The following is a 14309-nucleotide window of genomic DNA, read 5'->3' as shown; positions in this document are numbered from 1 at the left end:
GCAAAATTTTTGCGCAACAGTCCATGAAAAGTTCATGAAAAGAGCACGTCTGTGCTAGCAATGCCGAGGCGGTCATTTGTCCGATGTCTTATTCCATTCGTCATACGTTTTCATCTTGATGGCTTCGTTAATCGACAAAATTGTCGCATGTGGGGCTCCGAACATCCACCAGTGATAGTTCAGGAACGTAGACTCAAAAGAACTGCCAGGATCACGACAAAAGAAGTAATGAAAGCACTTAGGGGCAGGGAAAGAAATCAAGCAGCAGCTGAAGACCACATAGCAACCGACATGCCGACGACGCAGTAATAATAGCACCAAGCCTCGAAGAGTTGAAAGGCATGCTAGAGGAACCAAACCATGAGTCGGATAAAGCCGAAAAAGTTTTTAATACCAGAATGGAACCGTCCAGTCCAAATCACGTAGACAAAAACATTTCAGCCATATGTGATGGCTGCTGACCACAAAATTGAACTTTGCGTCTGAATCTCGAATCCGTAGATAACAAAACCTTAAAAGGACATTTAAAGTTATACGATCAAAGTTTGAGTAAGTTTGGGTCGGCTGGGGTATCGTGTTTTCCAAAGTCAATTGTCTGCATGGCTACTATCTTTATTTAGGCAAATCGAATTAACTCCAAACAACTTAAACTATCCAACAGTTAAGCTCAGTGTGATTTCTGCCGGAAGGAATCCTCCGAAGTGCACTTGTAGCAGGGTTTTAATGTGGCCGCGTTAATTTATTTTCCCGAATGAAGTACGGCCATTACGGCGCAAATAACTAAAAGTTATTTAATTCAAGTTTCAAACTCCATACGTATCACTGTGTAATGTTTTAATGTTGTTTCGACATTATAATGTTATTCGAAGGCTGGACAATGCTAGACTGTCTTGTGTGGTAAGGTCCACTATTCCAATAAAACTAACAACAATATTGGATTGCTGGAACTTTTATTTCATACGTTTCGTCTGTGAATCTTCCTAGAACAGTTTGTCATCTTCAATTTTCTTTCCTCCATTGTTTCGTTAGCGAGCACGTAGTGGGGCAGAGCCACCAGCCAATAACGACTGCAATATCTGTACTAACTGATTATTAGCACAGTGAACATTTCTATGTGAGAATTAATTTCGGGCCATTAGATTCAGTTTTCCTGATTTTTATTGCCCTGGAGTAGTAGATAAAACCCAGTCAGTTCATTAAATAATAAATTGGCTAAATTTGCGCAATTAATTCCTTCAGTAAGGGTTTTTATCATACAATTAAGTTAGAAACTGGCACAAGCGCCTGGTTCATCTCTAATTAGATTCATTGTTTGCAAGTCGCGTTAATAAATTGGGCACTTTGCAAGCTTTTTAGCGAAAAGAATTCCTATTGCTCTAGACCAACATATGCAAATACGGCTAAGGACACTCTTTGTCCGACTGCAAAGCCCGAAAACACATTGTTCGTTGTAAGTCGCCTGGCGAGATTTGCCAGCGTATTGTCTCAAGTTTTGGGTCACTGCGAGTATTAACTTCACCTCAACCCAACTTCCAACTCGGAGTTCCGTTAAAGTATGAAGTGACGGACTGGAAATCTCCTTCGGCAAAGTTCGACAAAGTTATGTCGACAATTAGCATATAGTTTTGCATCGTTAATAGTTATGGAGTTTGGGGCAGTCGGATGGAAAAGGTACAATTGCAATTGTGTATCCAGTAATAAAAAAATATCTTGACACCTCGTAGCACGTTAGGCTTGAAATTGCCCTAAAAATCTTTTAAGCATTTTTATGGGAGTAACTAATTTTTATTTGGAATTACGTAAAGCAGCTGCCAGTACTATGGAAGATGTTGTGTAGAAAAACGGCACGAAGAAATTTTTTCGATTGCTTGTCAACCTTCTCAACTGGTCTCAAACTATTTATCCAAGAATGTCGCAGCAAGGGATTTTATTTCCTTATATACATGTTACAGATGCAAGGTTTTCCAGTGTATTTTAGTCCCAAAGTTTTTTTTTTCTGTACAACCAACATTTTTGGTCAGGGAAGCAAAAATGTTTCGGAAAATATCAAATCTTGATACAAATTGCCAATTTTTGTAATAGAAACTCTTATATATTGTACACAAATATAAACTCCGTTTTTTTTCTGACTTTAAATATATAGGTAGATGTACCTACATATGGGATATTTTCGATCTGCTCCTTTCCAAATCATAAACTTTCCAAAATTTAAAAAAGTGAAAGCAAATAAATTGCGTTTTGCCAAAGAGTTGCTCCAAAAACTCTTCGATTTCATTTTCTAAGAGTTTAAGATCTTCAAGTCCTGTTCAATTTTCCATTCAAAATATTAGTCCAATGACTGGATTTTCGACTAGATCATGCGGATTTTTTCATGCGAACCGAAAATGCTTATTTGTGCTAGTTCGCAATGGTAAATATCGCCTCGCCAATAAAACTTCTGTTCGATAAATCTTCATTGCTTCGTGGCCGTTGGGCAATGGATCTTATAAGAAAATTTCAGTCTTTTGGTTCGATCGCTCAGATCTTGAATAGGTTTAAACTTCTGAGGCTTATTTATATTTTTACACATGCCTATATATTTTTTAAATTTTGATTTATTTTCCTGCCTGCGTGTTACTGTTATTATCTTTTTACTTTCCTGGGTTTCCGTCAAAATGTGAAATAAAAATTTTCATACCATTAATTTCATATAACGTTTCGGCGGCACTACAAACACCAATTTACAATTAAAATAAGTTGTTGGTGTTGTAAGGTTCCAACGTTGCAGTTTCACGTTGGTAATAGGTTTCAACACGAGGTTCCAAAAGGGACATATTACTTTTTTAGTTTTTCATGAAAAATGCAGAATGATGATAGTAGAAATAGTGATGATATACCGGGTGAGCCATATACAGGGTGATTCGAAATTGGCGTCATTCCTTTTAAGGGGTGATAGTGATTCTTAGGGAGTACGAGAAAAAAATATTGAAAAATTTTTTTCCGAAAATTTCTAGAAGATATTAACACTTGAAGATCGAATTTCAACTCTGTTATGAAGAATTATTTTGAAATTGTTCCATATTTAATTGGTTGTTGGAATACTTAAGCATTCAGAAAGAACAATTACGACCTTTTCTTCAAATTACGAAAATTTTTTATACTAAAAAAGTTCACTTCTACAATTTGTTGATGAAAAGTCACAGCGGCAATGATGTTTTTTGTCATTAACAGATGGTTACAGGTGGATAGCCTTGTCAATAATAACAATAATTTGTCAAACTGTGACTTAATTTGAATTTCCTTTCACGAATTTGCGGCTATGCGATCAGTTCAACGGAAATGCTACAGTAACATAGCAGAAGCTGAAAGTACTCACGCCAACAAAGGGTGAGGAAGGTGGTTCTAGGAAGATAGTGGACAACAATCGATGTTTGGGTTCCAGACACAGAGGAACAAGTATTGGACATAATCGAATCAGGGCCTTCCAGTGACACTCAAAGCACAATAATGCTAATTAGACAGATTACCTTAAAAAACATTGTTGCCGTATCCAGTTTTTCGCAAATTTCTCAGTTTTTAATAACAATAATTTTTTTTTACTATGTTTTCTGTACTCTTAAAACACCGCCAGACAACACCTTCAGAGGAATGACGCCAATTTTGAATCACCCTGTATACATTGATGACAAAAGCTGACAAAAATTTATTTTTTTAGTATTTATTTTTATTTCAGATGATATAATATTTATTCCGATTAAGTATGGGAAAATATTTCAGTCAAATGGCAACTTCTACTTACGGCTCGGCACTACCTCATTCCGGAACACCCATTTTCAAGCACGTATTATTATTTATCCTTCAATTCGCTCCACAGAAAATAGTCTGGCGGTGTTAATCGCAGTTACGCGGTTGCCAACTAACATACGATTACACGATTGTTAAACTTTGTGCGTAAAAAGTTGATGGTGGCCCCCCGGCGGTGCGATAAGTCGCACCCTCCTGTTGAAACCAAACTTCATCGAGACCCATATTTTCCAACTCTTGCCACAAAAAGTAATTTATCACATCTCGATGCCCCAACCAGCCTCATTCTGAAAAAAAAGACCCCCGTCACGCCACCACTCTAAAGTCCACACCACACAGTGACTCGGCCTGAATGCAGGGGTTTATTTAAGACGACGTGAGGATCTTTTGCTTGTTAACATAACCGCCAAGGTGGAAATTCGCCTCATCCGAAAAGATTATTTTTCTTGCAAAGTCAAGATCATTGTTCTTGTTCAAAACCCAATCAGTGCAGCGAAAACGTTGTTGATGGCCAATTTGCTTCACCTCGTGCACGAGCTGGACTGTGAACGCATACATATCAAGATTTTTGTTCAAAAACCTTCCTAAAGTGATATGACTAATGTTAGTTGTTAACTTCTGCTCCAAGTTGATGTTAACGGGTTAAGACGTGCATGTTCGCCCACAGTCGCAACTGCTTCAGGTGTATACGTTGGATGAGTATGCGGAACATGTGCCACATCTACGCACGCACGTTCTGCGCACTTTAACAGCGAAATTCTTAATTCCTTGGTTTGACGGCGCTTCATTCCTTCCAAACTTTATACACAAACTTCGTGCGGTCTCGGCAACCACAGAGCCACACTCAAAGTCAGTTTTGAGTATTTTAAAACGTTGATCCAAACTAAAACGATACACATTTTGACAGGGAAAAGTTAAATCTACGTAAAAATCAACAATTCATAGCGATCAAGTTGAGAGCGTCATTCGACAGCTCGTAGTTTAAAATTCAACATGTAGATGGCCCACCCTTTATAATGATTTCCTTTATTAAAAACATAATTCTTAACATTAGAACCTTCAAATAAAATAACTACTTAAATAAAAAACAACTGATAATAAGCAAGAGTGATTAAATAAAATATACGGTTTATAGGCGATGTTTAAAAATTTCGTTTTCATTTCAAAATGAATTAACAATTAAGAATAAAATTTTTTGCATAGGCTTTTTACGGAGTCTAGTTCTTCGCTCGTTTATGATAGCACCCGCTTTAGGAAATAATCTTTTGCATTTCGTTTCACAATAACATTAAATAATCCACACAACAACAATAGGAAATATGTGTTTGGTAAACCTGGATGAAGTATTACTCGAGCTAATTTTTATACGAACAAAAATAATTTTGAAAAAATATGTCGACCTTACAACGTCTATTGCTATTCAAATAACTTTCATTTCATCTCTGACTGAATTTATATTGTAACGGAAATGGCCTGGGGTACTCACGTTTGAAATCGAGGGATCAAAATTCATGGTATTTCAGTAAATGGGAGACCGATTTGCGCCCCATTTACTTTCAAATATGACACTGACAAGCGGGAAGTTTCGCACCTGTTCTGGAGATTTCGAGAACCATCTGGGTTACCTGAAGGAATCTATATAAGTGACGACGAGAACCAGACAGGAGGGAGTGAAGTGACAGCAGCGACCGGGTGCAGAAGAGGTTGAACCCCGTGAGTCGGAAGAGCGAGTTTTCCGCCTGTTATTGTTATTGTTTGTAAAGTTGACGGTAATTTTGWAGTTAGTTTGTTCCTGTTCCGTATTTAAAGTTATACCGAGGTGAATAAAAGTTGGAAGCTGAAGAAAGAGTTAGATWCCCGACCATCCACGGTACAATATTTTAAAATGACCAGTGTGCTTAAATGCAGGTGCACATTCAGCTTAAAACGTTTGTTATTTTACATTTCAACTGTGATGGAATTTGTGTCTTAGATTCATAGTTTGCTCATAGCTCACTACTCAAGCGCACCTTCTGCTAGTTTGCTGGTTATGGGCATATAATTCCCGAGCTAAGTTTCTTAAGAGAAATGAGTTTTTTAAGATTTATTACGGAATGTCAGACAACTAAACACTTATAAACTAAAAATGCTGTATTATATTATCGCAGCAACTAAACAAATTTTCGCTGATCTGAATGACTATGGTTCCTGGAGAACTGAACAGTAATTCTTATAAACAAAAAGTGATAAACAATAGTCAAGGCAACGTGCAGCTGCAAACAACATTATTTCCGTTGACAAATGGTTACTGAAATTGCTGCAATTGGATAGAGCGCTCGACGATGCCGCATCGGTTCTGTGCTGACGCGAACCACTTCTTGAGTGTTATGAGACGGTTCCAAAAACAACCGTTTAAATAGGCAACCTGCTCCAGCTGGTGCGAAGTGCGCAGCACTGTTTCGGTTTTATGAGATGGTTCCAAAAACAACCGTTTAAATCGCCAACGGCTGCAGCTGGTGCGAAGTGCGCACCGCTGACCCCGTTATCTAAGACGGTTCCAAAAACAACCGGTTAAATCGGCTACGGTTTCCGGTTACACGTTTGGAACACTGTTATTACAGCGGTTATTTAGAAGTTAAACCATTCGAACCCGCGTGTTATGTGTTTAAATAGCAGCTAGACTAGTGCCGAGATAAAATATGTCAACCGAAACATGGATTATCAAATGTTTCAATGGCATGTGAACAAACAACGCTCGTCCATAATGCACTCTCTCCAATCCGAACTGAACAATCCGTTGCACTGCTAATACCTTAAAACCCACTTTAGCCTGGAAACTTCGTATTAACAGCTCAACATTACCACAAGATCTTGGGTGGTGAATAAGCAATTCATCATATTCATAACGACCGTCTAGTCGGAGGGAGTATGCTGTAAACTCGACGGTAATGGCCGCGTTCCATTGATATTGCAGCTATTAAGAACTAATGTTAATGTTGCTACATTCTGCGAAACGTGATGGCAGTCTGAAATGGAAACCTGCTTATTTCGGATAATGCTGCCTTTCCCACACAATCTGCAGGATTGTAGCAACAAATGAAACGTCGAACGTCCCGGTATAGTGTTTGAGAGTACTTTTTACAAGTTGCAAATTTTAAATATGCGAAGTGGCAAAGATCCAAAGTCAAAAAAGTTTACATTGAAATTCAACTTGCTGCACAATTTTACAGATTCACCCCATTGATAGTGCTCGAAGTTGAGAATTGAAAAAAAATGGTTTTTGCAGCCAATGAAAATATTTTAGAGCGCAGACATTTTATCAGAACTACCAAAGTTACACCTACAAGAAATGGCTAATGTTGAATAAAAACACAATAATTTAAAGAAAACTAATGCATCAGACAAATGGGGAAAGGCTAGCTAGAAAAAATTATATGAAAACGATAAGGCAGCTTCTAAACAAAAATCAAACTCCACAAGAAGCTACTAAACTAAAAACCTGATTCTAAACAACCTGCCAAGCTGTTTGCAAAATGTCACGTAACAATTGGAGCTGCTAGATATGCTCTTCGCTTGTGCTTCTTTGAATATTTTCATTTTACTAGCTGGGTTGCAATTAATCCGATAAATCTAAAATTTATTAGTTGCCCATTTGCCTGAGTAAACAATTTCAGGATACAATTTAAACCGTTGAATGTGAGGTGTTTTAATAGATCCTCACACAATCTGTATAAATGGTGTCATTAATTTCATGCACAATAGTACATGTGTAGGTAATTAGTTCTTAAAAAACACAAGTTGAATTGAAATTAATCGGACGAAATTAACAAACAATAGCCCAAAATATTGCACTGTCAATGCAAATACGCCTCATATTATAGAAGTTACAATTTTCAATTATGAAATTAACTGAACCGGACATGTCAAATATTGTTAATAATGGCAGCAATATAAAATCTGGCTTTGGTTATTAAATGTGACGGCTTATTTGGTTAGTTGCATTTTGCAATGGATCGATGACATATTAGTTGGCTTTGGTACCTACCAGTTATACCTTTTATTGGACATTTCTGGATAATTGACACATTTCACGAAATAATATTATTTAATTTTGAACGCTACTTATCTAAAAACATTTACAAAAAATATTGAGGCTCTTGACCAATTTTTTTAAGCTGAAATAATATATAAGTTTTTTAAAAATATTATCTGTTTTAATTCCAAATCATAATCTGTTTTAATGAAAGAATAACTGCCCATACTTCAGATACACATGCAAATCTTTTTTGAAACAGTTTTGAGCGCAAACGGCGAACTGCAATCATATCAAATGAGGAACATTCTATACAGGGTGTTTGGTCAGTAGATGCATTCCTTTCAGGGGGTAATAGTGCAAGTAATTCTGGATATATTTCGTTAATAGCCCAGATTCTGAAAACCATTAGTTTCCGATCTACAGGGTGTTAAAGTTTTAATTAAAAACATGTTATTTATTAATATTTCGGAAACCGCTTGGAATATTATAGTGAAGTTTGACAGGCTTAGGCAGCTAAGAACAATACACGTTTTGCAATAAAAATGGTTTTCTATCTTTTCCAGTGGCGGGGGTACAGGCACATCTGTAGATAATTTTTAATAACAAAATGTTACGCCACTGATTTTTCTAAAACTAAATGATATTTTTCAAGTTCCTGTTCCATTTGGAAGAGAAAAGGTCTCTTGACTTTTTCTCCTACGACGACCCGTTTGCGAGTAAACAAATTAAAATCGATTTATTGCGTAGCTTAATCGGGTTATAGTTAAGTAGGGTTTAGTATTACAGACAGTTTAGTATTACAGACAGTTTAGTATAGACAGCAAAAATTGCGCGGTTAGATTGTATCAATTTTATTACAAAAATTATTACTAGCCGCAGTTCACATCAGTCTTAGAGTTTCTGTTTTTGTTTGTTACCAATTAGATTACTCTACCTGTTAATTACAATTTTTCTTATTCTTAGTATTGAAATGACCACCAAGCTTGCTTTGATACGAAAAAAAAAACATGTTATTTATTAATTCTTAACTACTTAAGGTCTTGCTCAAAATTAAGCCCCCTTCTTCCAACGCATGCATGTGCCCCCGTCTTCTTATTTCTGTCCGAGTTACCCTGGCCTGTCTGTCAGTGTGAGTAAAATAAGTGTAATAGCGACATCTGTAATGCGCTGTATTAATTCCTCCCTTGTACGTATTTCTCCGGCATAAACCAACTCTTTCATTCTACCCCATACGTGAAAGTCTAACGAAGTTAGATCTGGGCTTCTCGCAGGCCATGATATGGGGCCTCCTCTCCCCATCCATCGATTAGAAAAACGCTGATCAAGGTACTCTCTTACAGTTTGCTGACAATGTGCAGTACATCCGTCATGCTGGAAGTTCTGGTTCTGACGAATATTTAGCGGCACATTTTCGAGTAGTGGTGGCAGGTGATTAATAAGAAAGTCTTCGTATCTTTGCCCGTTTAAGATGTCTGGCAGAAAATGTGGCCCAATTATTTGATCGTTTATTACACCACACTAAACATTAGCACTGAACTGTCTTATTGTACCGTCTTTGGTAATTACGGTCCGACGTTAAACGGAGATTTTCCTCGTCCCAGTAATGAGCCTTATGGTAGTTGGTAGTCCCCTCTCGATTAAAATTTGATTTATCGGTCCACAGAACTCAACTGAGAAAAGTTGACTTCTCCATATCAGCGTTTAACATAAATCGGCAGAAGCCCATTCTCCTTAAAGGATCTTCTTCCAGCAAGCCTTGAGCCGGAGTATAATAGTAGTGATGTAGTTTCTCTTTGTTCTATGTCGCCCGAACTTTCTACTGTGACATTGTAAGACGCCTAACCGCGACGCGTACGCTTGTCGTCGGATATTCTCGAAAAACTCTTAGAATGGCTTCATAAAATATCCCCCCTATATATAGGGGGATGTTCTGTGAATGGCTTCTTCGACTTTGGTGCCGTAACGTGCTGGAGCTCCTACGTGAATTTGCCTACCTTGTATACCTTGTACTTTACCTGACTCACTGACCCTTCGATAGGTGTTTGCAAAGACACGGATATTTGGAAGCCGCCACTATTTCCGTCGCAAAGTCCATAAATATAAAGAATAACTGCGTATTCAGCATTGGAAAACTCAGGGATTTCAACTTATGTGAACTTACTCGAAATTACATAAATCGCAAAAAGAAGGTGACAGCAAGGTTACTCAGACAATCGAAATGACAGCAATTTTTACTTTTGCCAATCAGTGAGAAAACCTAGTGCAGAGCCAACTTTTTAATAAAAACCCGATTATACTCGCAAAGGCGACGTCGTAGAAAAAAAGTGAGGAGACGTTTTCTCTTCCAAATTGAACAGGAACTTAAAAATTTTTATTAATTTTTAGAAAAATCAGTAGCGTAACATTTTTGTATTTAAAATTGTCTACAGACGTGCCTGTACCAACGCCACTGGAAAATATAGAAACAACATTTTGATCACAAAACGTGTATTGTTCTTAGTTGCCTAAGCCTGTCAAATTTCATTATAATATTGCAAGCGGTTTACGAAATATTAATAAATAACATTTTTTTTTATTAAAAGTTTAACACCCTGTAGATCGTAAACTAATGGTTTTCGGAACGTGGGCTATTAACGAAGTATATCCAGAATTACTTGCACTATCATCCCCTGAAAGGAATACATCTACTTACCAAACACCCTGTAGTTCTTGACAAGCCAAATCTCATTTCCATACTGACAAATAAAAACGGCTAGAGCAAAGTCATCAGGGTTTCGTTGTGTTACTGCGTTTTGGGCCCTTTGGAAAGGGTGTTCCAATAAGAACGACGGATTTAAATTTTAAATAAAACATACAGGGTGATTCAAAATTGGCGTCATTCCTCTGGAGGTGTTGTCTGGCGCTTTTATAGGAGTACAGAAAAAATAGCAAAAACAATTAATTGTTATTAAAAACTGAGAAATTTGCAAAAAACTATATCAGAAATACGGCAGCAACGTTTTTCAAGGTAATCTGCCTAATTGACATTGCGCAAATACCTGTTGCTTCGTAATTATTTAAAACTCCGGTAACCATGGAATTAAACAGAGTGACAAAAAGATAGACAAGGATAAACGGTAAATTCAACAAGATTTGTTGACTGCGGAACGTACTTCCGAAATGTCAACCTGTTCTCATAACCTCGAATGTTTATAAATAAACCTTACGACACCAGACATTTGAATGGTTAGCTCCAAACAAGCTAGAGCCTGTGTAATATCCTTATTATCCACTCTTATCAAGCAGCTTGTCGTGTTCAATTAATTAACTCCTGCTCCATTTGTATCTCCTTGTGTTGTGTGTATCGTACAAATGTGGGAGGAATGTAGCCCTTCCTCGGTATTTATTTGGTGCTTGGGAAACTGTCAGTAATTGTGCTTTGAGTGCCCCTGGAAGGCCCTGATTCGATTATGTCCAATACTTGTTCCTCTGTGCGTGGAACCCGAACATCGATTGTCGTCCACCATCTTCCTGGAACCACTCTCCTCGCCCTTTGTTGGCGTGAGTTCTTTCAGATTCTGCTATGTTACTGTAGCATTTCCCTGGAGCTAATCGCATATCCGCAAATTCGTGAAAGGAAATTCAAAGTAAGTCGCAGTTTGACAAATTATTGTTATTATTGACAAGGGTCACTGTTAATTACGAAAAATTGCCGCTGTGCCTTTTCATCAAAAAATTGTAGAAGAGAACTTTTTTGATACCAAAAATTTTCGAAATTTGAAGCAAAGATCGTAATTTTTCTTGTTGAATTCTTAAGTATTCCAAAATGCTACCAATTAAATATGGAACAATTTCAAAATAATGCTTAATAACAAAGTTGAAATTCGATCTTCAACTGTTAATATCAAAAGAAATTCCTGGGTTCCAGTCAACTTTATTGTTTACTATTTAAAATGTTATAAACACGTTTCGGTGTTTTTGTCCACCATACATACCACCTGATGATGGGGGAGAAAAACAAAGAAACGTTTTGAACGAACATTTTAAATGGTAAAAAATAAAGTTGCCTGGAACCCAGGAATTTCTTTTGAATTAAGTTGAAATACAGTCAAGAAAATATACACAGTGACTGTTAATATCTTCGAGAAATTTGGGAAAAAAAAATTTTCAATATTTTTCTCGTACTCCCCAAGGGACCCTCTATCACCCCTTAAAAGGAATAACGCCAATTTTGAATCAACCTGTATATATTTGTGGCATAAGTTTGAGACATTTGCTTAAAAATGAAATGCATAGGTTACGAATGGAATAAGACATGGGACAAATGACGACCTCGGCGGCTTTGTTGGCACAGACGTGCTCTTTTCTTGAAAATTTCAAGGACTGTTGCGCATAAAATGAAATACCTCAAGTATTTCAGAGCTACAGCGTTGAATTTCATTCAACTTAAACTTCAACTTCAACTTCAAACTTAAGGCTTCAATCGTTGTTAGTTTCTTCACATACACTTGTGACGTCAAACAAGCCCAAAGATAAAAGTCCAAAGGCGTTAAATCGCATGATACGGGCGGCCATTGCCAATCGTCATAACGAGAAATAACACGATCAGGAAATCAGTCGTTCAGTAATTCAACAGTTTATCCAGCTGTATGGCATGTTGCACCGTCCAATTGAAACCACATACTGTTGAGATCCATATTTTGCAATTTTCGGACAAGAAAGTTAGTTGTCAATTCACGATAACTGAGATAATAATAATAATAATGCTTGACCAACTGCATTTTGCCTCCAGCCCACAATGCGCACCACACAGTCACTCTTTCTGGATGCATCCGTTCCTGAACGATCACTGGTGGATGTTCGAAGCCCCACGTGCGACCATTTTGTCGATTAACGAAGTCATCGAGATGAAAAGGGGCCTCGTCACTAAAGACGATTTTTGTTGAAAAATTACTGTCCGATTGTCGTAGTTCCAAAATCCAATCAACAAAGGCTCTTCGTTGTAAAAAGTCTTCCGGGTTTAGCTCTTGAGCCAGTTCAATTTTGTACGCATGATGCTTTAAAGATTTTGTTAAAATTCGATGCATTCGAAGTTGCCACATATTTTGCAATTAATTTTATATCTACACGACAATATTAGCTTAATATATTTGATTTGCAGCTTCTAGTATTAGTAACTACAGCAGAACAACAAGGCACTTTATTTTCATTGGTTTAGTTGAGTTTAGTCTAACTCAGAATTCGTTTTGGCATCGCTGGATAGATAATTGAAAATTCGATTCAGGCATAGCCACATGAGTGAGGAAATTCGGGCAGTCTTGATCCAGAATGCCAAATTTGAATATCAGACATTTAGGTGCAAAATTATACCAACATTTCATGTTTTCCGTCCCGTTTTTGCTCGTCTCTCGGAAGCAAAATGAGCAATGACCCTCATTTTTACATCACTCCACACAGCATTAAATGGGCTTTTTAAAAACTGAACCGTCGAAACGGCAATGTTGGCAGTTTTCTTAAAAAACTCTTGGTTTCAAGACGTTTCAGATCTGCGCGTCTTTTCTTTGATGAGTTGCAAAATCGACTCAAACATGACGCTGCTTTTTCCGAAGTTGCTCAAAAACTATTTGAGCCGCAGAATTCGTTTTGGAATTGTTAAATAGAAAATTGAAAACTTGATTGAGCCATAACAACACGAGTGAGGAAATTCTAGTAAATTAATTTTAACCCAGAAAACAAAGTTTGAATATGAGACATTTAGATACAAGGTTTTTCCCAAATTTACTGTTGTTCGTCCCGTTTTTGCTCATTTCTCGTAAGCAAAATGAGCAATCACGACCACTTTGACATCATTCAAAACAGAGTGAGACTATTACAAAAACCAATTTTTTGCTTCCGAAGATTTTCAAAGCTTACTAAATTCGTAAAACACAGAGTTGATGAGAAGAAATCAAATCAAGTAAAAATATGCTTTTTTACACAAAAAAATCACAAATTTGATGGACAATGCGAGTAAAAAAATAAAATGCTTTGAAAAACTAATTGTTGCCAAGTGAAATCGCATTCCTGATAACTCCAAGTTGTTACATAATGAAAACATTTCAAATGCGATTTTAATTCGCTGTTCAAACTTAAAAAAAAACTGGCCTTTGATTTGGTTTTTGAAAACCAAAAATTTCGTACTTTTTCTTGAATATTCTAATTAGTTATCATAGGTTTCACTTACATCTACAGTGACGCCAACCAAAGGAAAGACCTGCGTTGCGGGTGAATTCCTGGGAACATAACGGTAGAACTCGTTGCCATCTTTGTACCATTTTACCGAATATAACGTTTCGTCCCCTAATTTGTAGTGGCACTGCATGACAACACTGTCGTTCTTTAAGGAGTGACTTGGGACGATCAGCTGTTCCAATTCCAACAAAACCACTCCTGGAATAAAAAGAAAAAATTCGAAACATCAAATTACTATCAAATAGCTCTGCTGCTTCTAACTCCCCAATTCTGACCGGTTTTAGTACATTTAACAGAAAAA

General features: G+C 37.1%; 1 protein-coding gene across 1 annotated transcript in view; it reads right to left on the bottom strand.

Annotated features, from left to right (window-relative positions):
- The window catches only part of LOC109533326, a 256565-nt gene that overhangs the window by 24235 nt on the left and 218021 nt on the right, over positions 1-14309 (bottom strand). The window contains exon 2 of the mRNA XM_048661245.1: positions 14001-14206. Within this exon, the coding sequence (XP_048517202.1) occupies positions 14001-14206 (206 nt within the window). The remainder of the gene's footprint in view (positions 1-14000; positions 14207-14309) is intronic.

Source organism: Dendroctonus ponderosae, unplaced genomic scaffold (assembly GCF_020466585.1).
Source record: "Dendroctonus ponderosae isolate FM_Combo_2020 unplaced genomic scaffold, Dpon_F_20191213v2 Dpon_F_20191213_1, whole genome shotgun sequence".
Classification (NCBI taxonomy): Eukaryota; Metazoa; Arthropoda; class Insecta; order Coleoptera; family Curculionidae; genus Dendroctonus; species Dendroctonus ponderosae.
This window is presented reverse-complemented; position numbering and strand designations above follow the sequence as displayed.